The 19076-nt window shown below is 40.5% G+C and overlaps 1 protein-coding gene across 1 annotated transcript; it reads left to right on the top strand.

Moving 5' to 3' along the window:
* Positions 1 to 644: 644 nt before the first annotated feature.
* On the top strand, positions 645 to 18999 carry LOC110961463 (dynein regulatory complex protein 11-like). The gene is given in 20 exon segments (XM_051946755.1): positions 645 to 784; positions 4637 to 4964; positions 5041 to 5157; positions 5977 to 6159; positions 6246 to 6312; positions 8741 to 8951; positions 9058 to 9142; positions 9232 to 9274; positions 9277 to 9338; positions 9499 to 9574; positions 10869 to 10975; positions 11059 to 11145; positions 11227 to 11288; positions 11369 to 11451; positions 14098 to 14205; positions 14283 to 14482; positions 17161 to 17247; positions 17334 to 17511; positions 17591 to 17829; positions 18866 to 18999. Coding segments are annotated over 20 exon segments (2454 nt in total). The 5' UTR covers positions 645 to 773; the 3' UTR covers positions 18986 to 18999.
* Positions 19000 to 19076: the final 77 nt, after the last annotated feature.

Here is a 19076-nt window from a genome sequence, read left to right as displayed (position 1 = left end):
TTCAGTACATGCAGTACTGCATTTACATACTGTGTCCTGCTGCAGGAGGTCAGACCACTTTCAGTATCAGGAAGGTGGTTCTCTTTAACCTGCTCGGTCTCCATGGTAACCGATGCTGGTGACCTCATCCAACCACTGAGCTGGAGGCATGTGGAGGCCTCAGTCTGCCCCACCTGGTGAAGGTGATGGAGGAGAGACAACTTCTTCCATCTGAGGGGATCTTCTCTAAAGCAGGACAGATCTTACCATAAGAGCTATTCCTGTCAGACCATCCAAGCTCCGGCATCTGGTTCTCCTGAACCTGCACTGAGGACGTTTATACTGTTTGGTTCTGGTTCTGTTCTGTTTCTGTTCTGTGGGTTTTTTTGTGCAGCGTTTTGTTCTTTTGTTTGTTGCGCAAAAAAAAAAAAAAGATTAAAATATTAAACAAAAGTAAGAATGCCTGTTTTTGTAACCGAACAAATGCACAAAATGAAGCAATTAAGAGGCTTCTGATAAAAACACTGAATGTAAACACGTCATTCATATTTGCCAGGTTAGGATAAAATAACAGGCTACAAATAGTAACAAACTAGGAGCTGTATGGGAGCGCCATCACTAGTTCCGACCAGAACGGAACCAGAATTTATCCCGAGCGGAAGTCCACACTGACCACGTGACTGTTGCCATGGAGACGGCGTGTAAACTGCAGAGCTGCTGTTTGAGTCTCTGCAGCTTCCTCTGGGTTCAGTTTGTTTTTTATCAGCAACGCTTTGATTCTCTGGAGGCTGAAAATGTCGCAGAGGTGAGTTCAAACCTTTCTGCTGTTGTTTTAACCGGAAGTTACGGCTGGAAACCTCTCACTGATTAAATGACGTCAGTTTAAAGACGGTACCGGCCCGATGCTGAACTGTTTGACTACCGGAGCTCCGACGTTAACGGCTCTTTAACGGAGCTTTAGACAATAAGAAGAACGTTGAAAATGAAAAAAACAGGTGGTCTGAGGGGCGGAGCTTCTCAGTGACTCACTGCAGCCACCAGGTGAGGACGGAGGAGAAACGAAATAAAGAAAATAGGGTGATATCAGGTAAAATGGGCCATTTAAGCTTTGGATGTCCTCACCCCTCTGATTTCTAGAGCCAATGACAGCAAATGGTCTCAAATGTTTTCCACAACTGTACTTAACATGAAACAACAGATTTTATTGGTCTGTGGTTGTTTTTGTGGGCGGAGATAAGATTCAAATCCACACAGCACCAGAAAACTGCGTGGTGAGTGGACTGGCATAAGAATTTCTGATAAAAATTATAAGGATGATAAGTCAATTAAAGAAACATGTATATATAAAATTTTTGATGTGTAATATCTGTCTTGATGACACCTATCAGAAATAATGCTTAAAGTTTGGTATTTGGACATTATTTTTCAAAGATTGACGTTTTTGTTAGTGGCCCAATTTAGCTGAACCTATTCAGGTAAGTTGGGCCCCCTGGTTTCAGCTAAAATGGGCCACCCTTTTTGTCAGTCACACATGCACACATGTACACATTTGAAGGGAACGGAGTAGGCATTTATGTGAAAAGGATGCATCTGCCTAAAAATAATGATGATCAGTGTTTTCAGTAACAATCCACTGACTATCTGCAGTGAGTATGGCAAACAAGAAGCAAGTGAGAGGAAAAGAGAGAGGGACTGAGAGATGGAGGAAGAAAGGAGACAAGCAGAGGAGACAGAAAGTGAGAGAACAGTTGAGGATAGATGAAGAGAGGAGGAACAAGGACCAGAGAGGAAAAGAGAGAAGGATGAGGCAAGGAGGAAGGCGTACGTTGCCATATTGACATTTTTTTTTACAATAAAAATTGATGACTATCCCTTTGCAGTTGGACTGGCCCAACTTACCTGATAAGCGTCCCATTTTACCTGATCAGCTGGCCCATTTTACCTGAACTTTGCTTGTGTAAAAAAATTGGCACAGCTGACGTATCAAGACCTGTAGGAACTGAGCAATCCTATTTACCAGATAATTTCAATGCAAAATTAAAAGAAAACAACCATTACTAGCCATAAAACCACATTTTAATAGAATACATTGTTTTTTGTTAGTGCTTCAAGCGATTTACCAAAAAGTGGCCCATTTTAGCTGATATCACCCTAATTCAAGCATCTCCATGGTTTTATAGCTTCTGCAGTAAATTCTAAAATCATCTGAAATTTAAATGAACTTTGTTTGTTAGTTTGTAGTAAGTTCACAGTAAAAAGATGAGTTTTGTTCATTAAATTTCTGTTTAAAGTAAAATAAATGTATAAAGACCTGATTCTTGTAGGAATCAGATCACTGTCCAGAATGACTTCAAGTCTTTTAGAATTCCATAACTGTGTCTGAAATTAAGTGAAATCCATCCACAACGACCCAAGTTTATCCAAAATTGATCCAAAATGAGAGAAAAAACTTTAAAATTACTCAAATGTGTCCAAAATCAAGTCCAATTGTGTCCTAAAAGACTACAACATTGTCAAATTACTCAAAATGAGTGTGAAATGACATAAATTATGTCAGAAATGTTTTTCTAAATGTCCCAAATGACTAAAACTTCTCCAAAATTCCTAAAATGTGTCGAACATTAGATGAAATCCATCCAAAATTACCTGTTTATCCAAAATTGACCCAAAGTGACAGAAATAAAGTAAAATGTGTCCAAAATCAAGTCAAATTGTGCCTTTAAGGAATACAACATTCTCAAAATGAGTCTAAAATGACATTAATCTTGTCAGAAATCTTTTTCTAAATGTCCTAAATGACTTAAATGTCTTTAAAAAATCCTAAAATGTGCCCAAAACTAGACTATGTCCATCCAAAATGACCCAAATGTATCTAAAATGAGTCCAAAATGACTTGAACTTTTCTAAAATTCCTAAATTGTGTCTGAAATGAGGTGAAATCCATCCAAAGTGACTCAAATTTATTAAAAATTTATCCAAAATTGATCCACAATGACAGAAAAAGTCTAAGGTGACTCAAATGTGTCCACAGTCAAGTCAAATTGTTACTGAAGGACTACAGTGTTCTCAGGATGAGTCTAAAATGACATAAATCTGGTCAAAAACATATTTCTAAATGTCCCAAATAACTAAAACTTCTCTAAAATTCTTTAAATGTGTCCAAAATTAGATGAAATCCGTCCAAAAAATTATTTATCCAAAATTGATCCAAAATGACTAAAATTTGTCCACAGTGCATAAAAAATTGTCCAGAATGTTTTTTTTGTCGTTTTGTGTTTGTCGTTTTTGTCTCATTTGTGTTTTTTTGTCTTATTTTGGTCATTTTGCATTTCGCTTTATTCATAGTTTTGTGCACTCTTTATGTCGTTGTGTTTCAAGCTTTTGTCTCATTTGTCCAGTTTTTTGTCGCTTTGTAACTTTTGTCTAATTTTTTTCTCATTCATGTAACTTTTCTCTTTTGCTTTTGTCGTTTTGTGTCTCATTTCTGTAGTATTTTGTCTTGTTTTTGTTGTTTATTGTCTTTTTCAGAGTAAAATACTAGATTGTTTATTGTTCTTTTGTCGTTTTGTGTCTGGTTTTTCTAATATTTTGTCCTTTTATGTCCACTTTTGTCCTTTGTCGTATGTTTTTGTCATTTTGTTTCTCATTTTTGTTGTTTTGTGTCTCATTTGTGTAATATTTTGTCTTGTTTTTGTTGTTTTTTGTCTTTTTTCATTTGACGCTTCTTGCTTTTTTGTCTTACTTGTGTTGTCAGTCTAGTTTTTTGGGGCATCTTTTTTCTCATTTTTCTCATTTTTTGTCTCTTTTTTGTCGTTTGTCCATTTTTTTGGTGCTTTGTGTCTTGTTTTTGTCCTGTTGCGTCTGAGTTTTGTAATATTTTGTCTTGTTTTGGTTGTTTAATGTCTGACATTTGTTGTTTTGATCATAAAATGAAATACTATATCCAAAATTTGTCCAAAGTAGGGCTGGGCAATATGGCCAAAAATAAAATCTCGATTTTTTTAGTCATCTTGGACGATTACGATTTTAATGGATTTTTGTTGTTTCTTTGCGGTCTGTTTGCTATGGCTAGTGCTCGCCATGCCGCACTCCCATAGCGACCAGCACTCTTCCTATTCTTTAGGATGCCTCTGTCCGAGGTGCTGAAAGAGGTTAGTTGTGCTGCTACTCTTCGTTTTCACAGTACTTTTGCAAACCTTGCACATGACTGTAGTTTGGTCTGTGTCAGTCTTGTCAAAGCGGAACCACTTCCATATAATCGATGTAACATGAGGACCTTTTCTCGCAACCAACTCTTCGTCTGCTGTTCTGTCCGCCATGACGGGGGTGTGAGTGTTTAGGCGGAAGGAGATGAGAGGCGGAAGCAAACGCCAGTGCACAAGTCGTGAAAGGCAGAAGAAGAATCTGTATTGTTATATATTTAAGCTCGGATCGATTTTACGATTAGGTAAATTTTCAAATCGTCAGGTTTTAAAAAGGCGAATTAATCAAATTAATTTGATTTATCGCCCAGCCCTAGTCCAAAGTGACTAAACCTTATTCAAAAAGCATTAAAAATTTTCCACAATGACCCAAAATTAGCCCAAAACGTGCAGATAGAAGAAGGTGTAAAATAAGCTGTGACAGAAACAGTCTATTCATGTTGTTTCTGCTCCAGGACCTACTTCCAGCTGTGGGCAGATGCTCAGGTGGAGCTGCGCCATCTGCTGGACGAGGAGCTTCCTGCTGAACCTCGCCGTCCAGAGAAGGACCGAGTGGTGTTCTTCCAGCGTCTGGCTACGTTCTATGTCCGGTACATCAGAACTTTGCGGCAGCTGGAGGAGGCCTACGACCTGATGGTTCATCCTCAGAAGAGACGACTCGTCCGGCGGATCCTGGACAGTGTGATGGGACGAGTGCTGGAGCTGAAGAACGAAATGGTTGAGACGGAGTCCTTAGAGTACCACTACATGGACGATGTTCTCCATGACATGAAGCTCACTCCGGTGAGTTCCTCCTCAGATCTAAATGGAATCTAAATGGTCCAACATGGAGACTCTGATGTGTGTGTTTGTTCTGCAGGCCGAGCTGGAGATCCCCATCCCTCGATATTTCAGCGAACACAGCAAAGAAGTCCAACAACGGAAGGCGATGGTGGCAGATCTCCTGAAAATGGTGGAAATGAATGAAAGTCCTGAGGTGAGTTAAACAGAGAGCCATATGTCAGTTAAAGCCTGAAATCTTCTGACTCCATTTATGTTTTCTGTCTGTTATGTATGAAGCATTTACTTTATTACTTTATTTCATAAAGTCTACATCAGCGGTGTCTAACATGCGGCCTGCGGTCCAAAAGTGGTCCTCCAGAGGGTCCATCTGGTCCTCAAAGTGTAGAAATTACAGAGAAGACATTACCTACAGATTGTAAATTAGTAAAACTATAAATTTAAAATCATTTCTAGACCATGACAAGTTGTTTGGATCAGAAAGTAAATTGTTCTTTTGTCTTTTTGTCTCATTTCTGTAATATTTTGTCTTTTTTGTTGTCTTTTTTGTCTGACTTGTCTCAGATTTTAGTCGTTTCATTTCTTGTTTTTGTCATTTTGTGTTTCCTTTTTGTCTCGCTTGTGTCTTTTGTCTTGTTTTTGTCATTTTGCATTTTGTTTAATTAGTTGTTTTGTTTCTCGTTTTTGTTGTTCTGTGTCTCATTTTTGTAATATTTTGTCTTGTTTTTCTTGTTTTTGTCTTTTCGTTTGGCCATTGTCGTTTCTTTCGTCTAACTTGTGTTGTCTCTGTATTTTTTGGTCGTCTTCTTTCTCACTTTTGTCATTTTTTGTCTCGTTTTCAGGAGTAACATTAACATTAGGAGTTGTGGTTATGAGTAGGCTGACTCTGGACGTCCATGTTTAGGGAAGCAGTGAGAGTCGATGGAATTGATAAAACAGCTTTCCACCTTCAGAACCAAACTTCACTTGCTGTGGTCTAATCATTGTTCAAAGTGGACCTTTCTGGTTCCTGCAGCCTCTAACAGTGAAACGCATGAGTCCGGAGAAGGCGGTCCGACTCGTCCAGCTGGCTGAAAGAGCTCGACAGGGACGCCTGAGGGCCAAGCTGAGCATGGAATGTAGAAACATGAACCGGATGTACAGGACTAAAGACTCTGGAGCAGCTGATATGGAGCTGGCAGCGACCTGCATCCAGACGGTCTGTTGTTACCAATGGACAAGCTTCTCTCTTTGTCTTCAGCCTTCTTTGGTCCTCAGCTGTTCAGAGGTTTGGTTTGTTTGCAGGTGTGGAGGAGCTTCCTGACGAGGAGGAGGACAAAGGCTGAACGACAGGAGGAGATGATTTTTCTGGAATGGTGAGCAAAATGAGCCACTTTAACTGTCTTAATTTGTAAAATTAGATCAGTTAAGTATTTAAAAGGCCAGCAGCACCTTTAATGAAACCAACCTGAAAGCTACATAACAGATAATCATCAGTACAAGACGTCATCCTCATCTTTGTGCTCCTATAAAAAGAATTTAACCACACTGGAGGTTCTCCTCTTTTGGTGCTTTCGACATTGAATCATGGTGCAAAATAATTTGCAGTTTTTGACAACTATTTCCAAAAAAAAGATTCTTTCATGTCAAAGTGGCACCTATTTCTACAAAGTAATGCCAGATAATTAAACATATAAAACATAAGATCAGTATTTACCTCCTTCCAGTCAGTATTTAGTTGATGAACCTTTAGTTCCATCACTGATACTGTTGGTCTCCATCAGTCTGAACATCTGGATGCTGACGTTTCACCTCCTTCTTCCTTAAAAACTGTTGAAATCTGTCAAGTTCCACAGAGATCCTGAGTGAACAGAACTTTTCAGGTCCAGACAATAATTTTCAGGTGGATTGAGATCTGGACTCTGATTCAGACTCCAGAGCTTCCACCTCGTTGTCTTTAAACCATTTCTGTGGAGCTTTGCAGTGTTTAGTGTCCACAGATGATATGTTCTAGTCTGATGGACATAAAGCTCCAATCTGGTCTCCTCAAATTAAAAAGAACTTTCTTACAGGGGTCTTTGTCTCCATGAAGCTTTGTCTGGTGAAGAACAGACAACAGTTGTTGGATGAACAGTCTCTCCCATCTCAGCTGCTGAAGCTGGAACTCCTTCAGAGGAATCATAGGAGTCTTGGTGGTCTCCCTCACTAGCCTCTATTTTCTCGGTCTCTCACTCTTTGAGGACGTCCTGCTCTAATCAGATTTATTCATGTTCCATCTGCCTTCCATTTCTTAATGATGGATTTAACTGGACTCCTGGAGATCTTCAGGAACTTGGAAATGTTCTTGTATCGTCCTGACTGACGTTTTTCAACAACCTTTTGTCAGAGTTTCTTGGTTCTTTAGTCTTCATGGTGTAGTTCTATCCAGGAGTTCTGATCCTCCAGAGACTGGACCTTCCAGATCCAGCTGTCTTTGACCTACAATCACTGAGACATTCACTGACCTCAGATCATCCATTTACTGACTGGTGACTTCTACCACCAACTGGCTTCAGCTTCAAAGGGGGTGAATACTCATCCAGTCACTTATTTTATATTTTCAATTAATTAAATGTATTTTGTAGAAATCTGTTTTCTAGAATCTTTTGAAAGAGTTTTTTAAATCAAACTGACCATGGTTCTACGTTTAAAAGCAATGAAGAAGAAACACTTCCTAGGGGGCTGCTTTTTTATTGGTGCTCTACATTTGACCATCTATCCATTCATCCATCCATCCGTTCATCCATCTGTCCATCCATCCATCTGTCATCCATCTGTCATCCATCCATCATCCATCCATCCATCCATCTGTCATCTGTCATCCATCCATCATTCATCCATCCGTCATCCATCCATCCATCAGTCATCCATCCGTCATCCATTCATCCATCTGTCATCCATCCGTCATCCATTCATCCATCTGTCATCCATCTGTCATCCATCCATCTGTCCATCCATCCATTCATCCATCCATTCATCCATCTGTCATCCATCCATCCATTCATCCATCCATCCATCTGTCATCCATCCGTCCATCCATTCATCCATCCATCCATCCATCCATCCATCCATCTGTCATCCATCCATCATCCATCCATCCATCTGTCATCCATTCATCCATCTGTCATCCATCCGTCATCCATTCATCCATCTGTCATACATCTGTCATCCATCCATCTGTCATCCATCCATCCATCTGTCATCATCCATCCATCCATCTGTCATCCATCCATCTGTCCATCCATCCATTCATCCATCCATCTGTCATCCATCCATCCATTCATTCATCCATCTGTCATCCATCCATCCATTCATCCATCCATCCATCTGTCATCCATCCGTCCATCCATTCATCCATCCATCCATCCATCCATCTGTCATCCATCCATTCATCCATCCATCCATCCATCCATCCATCATCTATACATAATCTATCACAGGGCTACATATAGAGACAATCATGCTCCCATTCAGACCTACACAGTCAGTTTAAAGTTAACAATGAACCTTGGCATGTTTTTGGACTGTGGGAGGAAGCTGGAGAACCTGGAGAAAACCCAGCAAAGAGAACATGGAGACTCCATACAGAAAGATCCCAGGCCCAGGAGCAACTACAGTTTATATCTGTATCATAAGAAGCCATTTGATCTGTTTTTTCCCTCCAACTATTCATGTTCCTGTCCTTGATTGTCTTGTTTTTCTGAGGACCTGCAACAAACAACAGATTTTTAACCGATACGATATGTTGGGATCACTTTTATGCTAGATTATGGATCCAAACCACCAGCAGCCGTCCCCAGCAGAACTCACTGCTCAGGCCAATGAAGCCTGCACACGAGTTAAACAGGAAGAGCATGAGGAAGCTTACCAGAAGTCCATAGAGGTGGTTACAAACCAGCTACGAGACATGGAGGGCCACGACATGAGCAAAACCATGAAAGAGCAAATTCGGCAGTGGTTCATTGAATGCCGGTAAGGAACCACAGACTTTGCTTTTAGAATCTTTTTCACACATTTAACAGAACTGATGTCGGTGGATTTTGTATATTTTGTGCTTTTGTGTTTATTTTTTACGTAGTAATGCTACAGGAGTGTTTCCAGACTACCCAGATGAAGACGACGGGGGCTCGGCCCTCATTTTTGCTGAAAAGAACCCTCAACAGGTAAAATACAACCTCAGTGAAAGGTGTTACTTGTTGCACACTTTTAGGATCGGTTAATCTATGAATCATGTCTACCATATTTTTTCTAGTTAATAGAAGAACTTGCTGAAAAGAAGTAGCAGCAAACAACAAACCAAAAGGGAAAGAGGAAAAGAAAGAAAAAGGGAAGAAGGACAAAGCGATGGTTGATAAGGAGGTAAGAGAACACAGCTGTTTTAAATGATCAGTCGCTGATTTAAAATCTGGTGATATCACATCATTTAAAGTGAACAACAATATGGAGCAAATGAAATTAGTTAAAAGTGTGATCAAATGATGAACAAAGTGAACCAATATAAATCTGTTCTGAGCCGCAGGAGGAGGCGGCCGGGTTGACGATGATGCCGTCGGCTTTCCTGTCAGATTTGGAAGAAGGACACAAAACATTTGTTGGTATGTTTAAATTTAAAACGGTTAAGATAGCTGCTGGTTCACAGTTTGCTTGTTGCCTTTCTACAGATTTAAAGTTAACATCTTGATCTTGCTTTAAAAAAGATTCATAATTCACATTTATGTCTAAACCAGCTGTTGAAATGGTAGAACTGCAAATCTGTCTATCAAGGTTTTCATTTCATTTAATCATTCAATATACTGCCTTTAAACTGTGAATGTCTCAGTGATTGTAGGATAAAGACTCATGGATCTGGAAAGTTCAGTCTCTGGTGGATCAGAGTTCTTGGATAGAACTCCACCATGAAGACTGAAGAACATTCCGAGAAACTCTAAGGAAAGGTTGTTGAAAAGCACCAGTCAGGATGATACAAGAACATTTAAAGTTCCTGAAGATCTCCTGGAGTCCAGTTCATGAAGAAATGGAAGGAAGATGGAACATGAATAAATCTGACTAGAGCAGGACGTCCTCAAAGAGTGAGAGACCGAGAAGAAAGAGACTAGTGAGGGAGGCCACCAAGATTCCAATGATTCATCTGAAGGAGTTCCAACTTCAGACTGTTCATCCAACAACTGTTGTCTGTTCTTCACCAGTCAAAGCTTCATGGGGACAAAGAGAAAGACTCTGATGGAAAAAGCTGCAATTAAATGTGGACTAGAGTTCACCAGAAGATACATGGAGGCTCTGAAGACACCTGGAAGAAGGTTTTTTGGTCTGAGGAGACCAGGATGGAGCTTTATGGCCATCAGACTAGATGATATGTTTGATGGACACCAAACATTAAACATCATCACAAACACATCATCCCCACTGTGAAGCACGGTGGTGGCAGCATCATAATGTTCCTCAGCAGCAGGTCCAAGAAGGCTGGTAAAGGTAGAGGGCAAATGAAATCCTGGAGGACAACTTGATGCAGTCTGAAGAGAACTGAGACGTGGAGAAGATCAGTTTTCCATCCAGTCCAGACGATGAGTCGAAGCAAACAGACTAAGATCCTCAGAGATGGTTTGAAGAAAACAAGGTGGAAGTTCTTGAGGAGTCAGAGTCCAGACCTCAATCCTACTGAGAATTATTGTCTGGATCTGATAAGTTCTGTTCACTCAGGATCCCTGAGGAACCTGACTGAGTTTAAGCTGCTCATCAGGATGACTGAGGTCTTTCAAAATATGTTTTCACTTCTTTACAGTCTTGTCTGAAAGCCAAATTATACTGACCTCGGTCAATGTTAAAGAGCAGTAGAAGGAGAAAAGTTCACTCTCATGAAGAAAACTCAAACTGAACATTTGTCGTCCTCAGATTTTTGGCAAACCCGCGACGAGTCTGAAAACTTCATCCAGAGGCACGAGGTGGAGCTGATCAAGGAAGAGAAGAGGAAAGTGGTTGAAGCAGAGATTCAGAAGCAGGTGGTGTTGGCTGCAGACACATTGTTCTAAAAGTGATGTCAGGGCCACGTATAACCAAACTGATGGTTCTGTGTTTGTTCCAGGTCGATGAGCAGATGAGACAAGAGCTGGCTGAGTGGAAGCTGTCTGTGGATAAAGACAAGGGTGGTAAAACTAAAGCGAATGCAAAGGTATCAGAGTTAAACACGATGTGTACAGATTACATGAAACCACTCGAGCTGTTTGCTAATTCTATGGATTTTACTCAGCAGAAGAAGAAAGCATCTAAGAGTGGGAAGAAGAAGAAAAAGGAAAAGGATCTGACGGCCGATCGGTGAGTTTCAGGACAGAATTGAGTCGTATGAAGCCGATCAGCTGATCAATGGACAGGTCTAATTTATTCACACTCACCAGGACGCTGGAGTCTCTGTGCCAGGAGCTGGTGGAACAAGGTTTACTGAAGCAGGCCGACCGTGTTCGACTGCACGACTACCTGGGTGAGGCAGACAGTCGACTTCAAGAAATCATTTGGTCTCATAATCCTGATTGTACTTTGCTCTGATCACCAACTACATTATTACTGGTGAGCTTTAAAGAAATGACTTAGTGGTGATGTGCTGCCCTCTGCTGGTTTGTGACTGCCAAGACACTAATCTGATGTTTTCAGTCTTAATGGTCAGATGTACAGTTTGGGGTCACCCAGACAATTTCTTGTTTTCCATGGAAACGGGAATATAAATGTAGAAAAAAATACAACAAAAATATAGAAAAAATATTGTAAAAACATTGTAAAAATCCAGTGAAAATTTAGCAAAAATATAGTAAAAATATTGCAAAATACATTTAAAGATACAGCAAAATTATAGAAAAAATACAGTAAAAATACAGTAGACATACAGGAAAAATACTGTAAAAATATTGTAAAATATATTTTAACATACAATAAAAATATAATAAAAATACAGTAAACATGCAGTAATAACATAGTAAAAATATAGTAAAATATAGTCAATATGTACTAAAAATATATACTACTTTTCAAAAGTTTGGAGTCACTTAGACAATTCTAGATTTTCCTTTAAAAAAGGAATATAAATATAGAAAAAATACAATAAAAATACAGAAAAAATATAGTAAAATATATTAAAAGATACACTGCTTTATCCTCACTAGGGTCATGGGGGGTGCTGGAGTCTATCCCAGCTGACTCGGGTGAAGGCAGGGGACACCCTGGACAGGTCACCAGTCTGTCACAGGGCTACATATACAGACACACAATCACACCTACGGGCAATTTAGAGTAACCGATTAACCTCAGCATATTTTTGGACTGTGGGAGGAAGCCGGAGTACCCGGAGAAAACCCACGCATGTACAGGGAGAACATGCAAACTCCATGCAGAAAGATCCCAGCCCCAGGCTGGAATTTGAACCGGGATCTTCTTGCTGCAAGGCGAAAGTGCTAACCACTGCTCCACTGAGCAACCCATATATTAAAAGATACTGTAAAAATATAGCAAAAAATACAGTAATAATATAGTAAAAATACAGTAAACCATAGTCAAAGTACACTAAAAATATATACTCCTGTTAAAACATTTGGAGTCATCCAGACAATTCCGTGTTTTCCAGTAAAACTCCCACTTTTATCCATGTGCTAAGATAACTGCACAAGGGTTTTCTAATCATCAATGAGCCTTTCAGCACCATTAGCTAACGCAATGTAGCATTAGAACACAGGAGTGATGGTTGCTGGAAATGTTCCTCTGTACCCCTATGGAGATATTCCATTAAGAATCAGACGTTTACAGCTACAATAGTCTTTTACCACATTAACAATGTCTACACTGGATTTATCATTCATTCCATGTTATATTCATTGAAAAAACTGCTTTTCTTTCACAAATAAGGATGTTTCTAAGTGAAACCAAACGTTTGAACGGTAGTGTACACTCACAGTTCAACACAAAGGTTAGTAACTAGTAACTAGGACAGATTACTGAAAACTGAAGGAACGTTCCAACCAGCGTCTTCATCAGGGTCAACAGGAACAAAGACAAACCAGCTGAAATTCAACCTAAACCAGGCGCACCGTTGTCTTTGGATAGTTGGTTGAACGTCTCTTGGTTGATAGATCCGGAGGTTGGAGGTTCCACAATCTGTCAGAAAGCAGAACATTCTGAACAGACAACAGAGCATTAAAGATCGACATACCTGAACATGAGACAGTAATATGTACACAAAACATAACAGTATATTCAGGCAAACCGAGACTCTTCAGTATCTTTGAAGTTCTGGCAGACAGAAAACATCCTCCTTTCTGAGACACACAGTTTTAAAACAGTAGAGACCTTTGGCATTATTGGAGATCTGAATTCGTCGTGCTGAGCCAACATTAGTAGATATTTCAGCTGGACTGTACTATTTGTATTCTAACTGTAAGAGAGTCTGTTCTATTTGTGATTTAAAAGAACCATCTTGTCTCTGTAGCTTTAAGGAAGTTCTGTTTCCTGTTTTCACCTGGTGTTGAGGTGTGACATCGGATCTATCATCCGATAGATTTGCTCACAGGGTTCTTTGTTGTTTCTTTAAATTTGTTAGCTCTATACTTTACCATGCTAAGCGCTGTAAGACGACAAAAGTGATGGATGGATGGATGGATGGATGGATGGATGGATGGATGGATGGATGGATGGATGGATGGATGGATGGATGGATGGATGGATGGATGGATGGATGGATGGATGGATGGATGGATGGATGGATGGATGGATGTTCAGCCAGCTTTAGGTTGAATATGTTGGTTTGCCTCTGATGAAGACACGGTGGTGTTGGAAGGCTGTGAAGTCAATGTTGTGACTATGAAGATCATATAAGAAGCTGTATTTTGCTAGAAGATGCTCAAAGAACCAGGTTTCTGTCAGCTGTTTCTGTTTTTCTATCCAGTATTTTGCCAAACAGTCAGAACAGAATCCAAAGTTTGTTTTCCAAAATGACCACACAGTTGAAATAACAGTGTCAACAAAAACTAAATATTATATGAAGATTTACCTCAGAAGTTTTGTGACCGTTGATGCAGGTGAAACTAGATTTTAAAGTGCTGCTAGTAAATCACAACTAATGAAACCATCTGCTGCCTCCCAGGTGACTACAGCTATCTTGGAACCACAATGAGGCAAAACGACATCGAGCCAATGCCGTCATTATCAGATGTGCGACAAGTCCTGTCGCTGTACGCAGTTCTGCCGTTGGGTATGACGACATTCAGCCCATATTTAGAATTAGCTGGAAGTGTCGTGGTCTGAGAAGAAGAAGTGTTCTGTCTGCAGGCTCTCAGCCAGTGCATGAGAAGGCTCCTCTGGTGAAGGCCATGCTGCTGGTCGGACCTTCAGGCGTCGGGAAGAAGATGCTGGTTCATGCAGTCTGTCAGGAGACGGGATCCACCATGTTTGATCTGTCGCCTCTGAACACAGCAGGAAAGTATCCTGGAAAGAGCGGCTTGGCCATGATGCTCCACCTGGTGTTCAAGGTACAAGAACACCCGACAACATATTTCAACTTAAGTTCTGAATTACTTTCTGCTGGTAACTAGAACTAACAGAAGCAGAAAGAACAAAGCTGCTTTGTCAATGTCCAAATGTCTTATTTCAAGCATCTGATCTGCTTCGTCTCTCACATGTTAAGAACATATAACAGCCAAAGGAATTTATTCCCACAGACAGGAAACAGAACAAATCCTTTCATAAACAGCCACAGATCTGACATAGAGGTTGATGTTCTGAAGGTTTCTTCACACTGTCTGAGCTTCACACTGATTTCCATTGAGAACCCCTGAGCCAAGTCTGAAGCTGCTGGATGGAGAAAGTAGTTCACCGTCTGTGGAGTCATTTTAGGAGCTCTAATTTGTGGTACTGTGACTCTTTCTACACCTCCTGATTAGTGATACAATGACTCCTTCTAGACCTCCTGATTAGTGCTACTATGACTCCTTCAAGACCTCCTGATTAGTGGTACTATGACTCCTTCTAGACCTCCTGATTAGTAGTACTATGACTCCTTCTAGACCTCCTGATTAGTAGTACTATGACTCCTTCTAGACCTCCTGATTAGTAGTACTATGACTCCTTCTGGACCTCCTGATTCCTGCTGACTCTGTGCTTCACTGGCTTTTACTTGCTCACTGATCTTCCTGGACCTTTTTCCATCTTTGTCGAGTCTCTCAGTCAGATGTTTCACTTCCTCTGTTCACTTGTTTTCCATGTGAAGCCATGATAGAGACATACAGTGCCTATCATAAGTATTCACCCCCTTTGATGTTTTACCCTTTTATTGCTTTCATAAATCAATCATGGTCAATAAAATTGAGCTTTTTTAACAAAAAAAATATTGGAAAAAAACTCTTAAATGTCAATGTGAAAACAGATTTCTATAAAGTAATGTTAATGAAAGAAAATTACATCAATGAAAATAATTGCATAATTATTCACCCCCTTCAAGTCAGTATTTAGTAGATGCACCTTTGGCTGCAATCACAGCAGTGAGTCTGTGTGGATAGGTCTCAGTCAGTCTTGCACATCTGCCCACTGCAATTTTACTCCATTGTTCTTTGCAAAACTGCTCAAGCTCTGTCAGGTTGCGCGGGTATCGGGCATGAACAGCCCTTTTCAAGTCCAGCCACAAATTCTCTGTAGGATTGAGGTCTGGGCTTTGACTCGGCCACTCCAGAACATTTACCTGGTTCTTTTTTAACCATTCCTGTGTAGCTTTTGCAGTATGTTTTGGATCATTGTCTTGCTAGAAAATAAATCTTCTCCCAAGACGTAGTTCTCTTGCAGACTGAAAAAGATTGTCCCCCAGGATTTCAGTGTATTTTGCAGCATTCATTCTGCCCTCTATCTTTACAAGCCTTCCAGGTCCAGTTGCTGAGAAACATCCCCACAGCATGATGCTGCCACCACCATGCTTCACAGTGGGGATGGTGTGTTTTTGGTGATGTGCAGTGTTTGGTTTCCGCCAAACATGACGTCTTGTCTGATGGCCAAAAAGCTCAATTTTGGTCTCATCAGACCAAAGAATCTTCTTCCACTTGACCATGGAGTCTTCCACATGCTTTTTGGCAAACTCTAGTCCAGATCTAATCTGACTTTTCTTCAACAGTGGCTTTCTCATTGCCACTCTCCCATAAAGCTTTGACCGGTGAAGAACCCGGGCAGCAGTTCCTACATGCACAGTCTCTCCCATCTCAGCAGCTGAAGCTTATAACTCCTTCAGAGTAGTTGTAGGGGTCTTGGTGGCTTCTCTCACTGGTCTCCTACTTGTAGGTCACTCAGTTTACGAGGGCGGCCTGATCTAGGCAGATTCACACAAGTGCCATATTCCTTCCATTTCTTGATAATTGATTTCACTGAACTCCGGGGGATGTTCAGTGCCTTGAAAATGTTTTTGTAACCATCCCCTGAATTGTACTTCTCAATAACCCTTTCCCTGAGTTGCTTAGAGTGTTCTTCTGTCTTCATGGTGTAATGGTAGCCAGGAATACTGATCAACCACTCTCTGGACCCTTCAGACAGCTGTTTTACAACTCAATCACTTGAAACACACCCACACCACTCAGGTGATCTTCATTTCACTAATTGTGAGACTATTGGCAGCAATTTGATGGACCTCTAATGAATTAGGCCATTAAATTAAAAAGGGGGTGAATAATTATGCAAACAATGATTTTTATTTATATAATTTTCTTTCATTAACATTACTTTATAGAAATCTGTTTCCACTTTGACATTAAAGAGTTTTTTCCAAAACATTTTGTGTTAAGAGAGCCAAATTTTATTGACCATGATTCATTTATGAAAGCAATAAAAGGGTAAACCATCAAAGGGGGTGAATACTTATGATAGGCACTGTAGATAGACCCAGTCCATAGGTCCAGAACTGAGAAGGTTCTGCTGTTCTCAGCTCATTTTAGAACCATGTTCATCAGTTAGACTGACTGGAAATCACAGATGGACTTAATTTTGTTGTTTTGTTGGAGTTTCTGCTAGGGGCTCTCTTTTTTCAGTCTAGTCTTTCTCAAGTATTTGCTTTTGATTGTTCATCACTGGAAACACTCTCATCCACTGAGAGATGATGCAATCATTGGGAGATCAAGCAATGCTGAGACATGAAACAGGAAGTAAAAATGCACTTCTTCATGACCATTTCCAGGTAGCGAGGTTGCTGCAGCCTTCAGTCATATGGGTCGAAGACGCAGAGAAAATGTTCTATAAGAAAGTTCCCAAGGAAGAAAAAGAGGTACTGCTGAGAAAGATGGAATCGCCTTGTTCTACTGGTGTATATATCCATCCTCATGATCATTCTGACTGATTGTGTCTCAACAGTTGGATCCAAAGCGGCTGAAGAAAGATCTGCTGAAGTCTCTGAAGCTGATCAAAGGAGAGGATCGTGTTCTGTTGATAGGAACCACTAAGGACCCACTGAGCGCTGACATTAAGTCGTTGTGTAAAATGTACAGCAAGATCATCCTCATCCCAAGACCGGACTACGGCTCCAGATACAGTAAGAACACCAGAGCAACATCCAGTCTGCTGTTTTTATTCAGCGGACTGAAAAGAGATGTTTGGTCGTGTGCTTTCAGTCTTGTGGAAGCATCTAATCCAGAAGCAGGGCGGTGAGGTGACCCAAGCCCTGGACCTCAGCTCTCTGGCCAAGATCACCGATGGCTACACCCCAGGTCACATGGTCCAGGCCATCCAGAGCGTCCTCACCAAGCGTCGCATCCTGATGCAAACCAGCCGACCGCTCACGGCTGCCGAGTTCGTTCCTCAGTTGGCCAAGATCGACCCGGTGTTCCAGGAAGAGGAAGAAGCCCTCAAGGTACGCTGGGTTTGTTCTATTTAACGAGTAACTCAACGACAGACTGCTTTCCTCTCTGTTACCAAGTCCCAAACAGGCCAGAACTAAACCAGACCAGAACCAAACCAGAACTCAGATGATTTTCCTCCTAAATGTCATGTGTCTATCTGCTAAACTGATAAAGTTCTGAGCATCCGAAATGATGGATAAAGTCCATTAAATCTGGACCCACTTCCATGGACTTCAAGAACCTGGAGCTCTGGAAATATTCACAGAACTAGAACTAGAACTCTGATCATTGATAAAGTTACTGGAGATGAAGAACCGGATGGTTCTTTGGTGGTAATTTTGCTTCTTTTGTTGGAAATTTCATGTCTTTTTGTTGTGTATTTACCTATTTTTGTGGTGATTTGGTGTTGTTTTGTGGTGGTTTTGCACCTTTCTGGCCAACTTTTGTGTCTTTTTGTGGAAATTTGCATCTGTTTGTGGTAGTTTGGGCCTTTTTGTGGTAACTGTTTAACTTTTTGTGATGATTTTTGGTCTCTTTGTGCTAGTTTTGGATTTCATTGTGGAAATTTTGGCCCTTTGTTGGTGATTTGGTCTCTTTTCCTGGGAATTTTCCAGTTGTTTTTTTTTTTAGTTATCTTCGTTGCAGTTTTTACCAAAACTCTGATGTGTTTCTCCTCCTAAATGTCATGGTTCTATCTGCTGGACTGATGAAGTTCTGAGGCTCAGAAGTGATGGAAAAAATCCATTAAAAAGTGATAAATCTGGACCCTCCTCTATGGAACTCTGGGAATATTCCCAGCATGAAGGCAGAACTGTAGTCATTGATAAAGTTCCTGGAGATGAAGAACCAGATGTTCTGAGGAGGTTCTGGTTTGTTCTTCATGATGCTTGCAGTTCAAAGTGTGTTTTGTCGTACCCACATCAGCAGTGATGTCACAGGAGCTCACCTGTGCAGGTGATGGAAGCAGACAGACTTTGAGTTACTCTTCAGTTTCCCTGATTGATCGTTTTATTGATTGACTAATGATTGATTCCGGTGTTTCTCCAGAACTGGTACACTAAGACTCCTCTGGGGAAGAAGAGGATTAAAGCTGCAACGGGAAAAGAAGAAGAAGAAGCAGGAAAAGGAAAAACTGCAAAGACAAAGAGGAAGAAGAAGAAGAAATAAACTGTTTAATTTGAGCAGTCTGACTTTTACTGAAATGTGACTGAAGATTCTGAGTAGCTAAAATGATTATAGATTATAGATTATAGAAAGA

This window comes from Acanthochromis polyacanthus, chromosome 4 (genome assembly GCF_021347895.1).
Source record: "Acanthochromis polyacanthus isolate Apoly-LR-REF ecotype Palm Island chromosome 4, KAUST_Apoly_ChrSc, whole genome shotgun sequence".
NCBI lineage: Eukaryota > Metazoa > Chordata > Actinopteri > Pomacentridae > Acanthochromis > Acanthochromis polyacanthus.
This window is presented reverse-complemented; position numbering and strand designations above follow the sequence as displayed.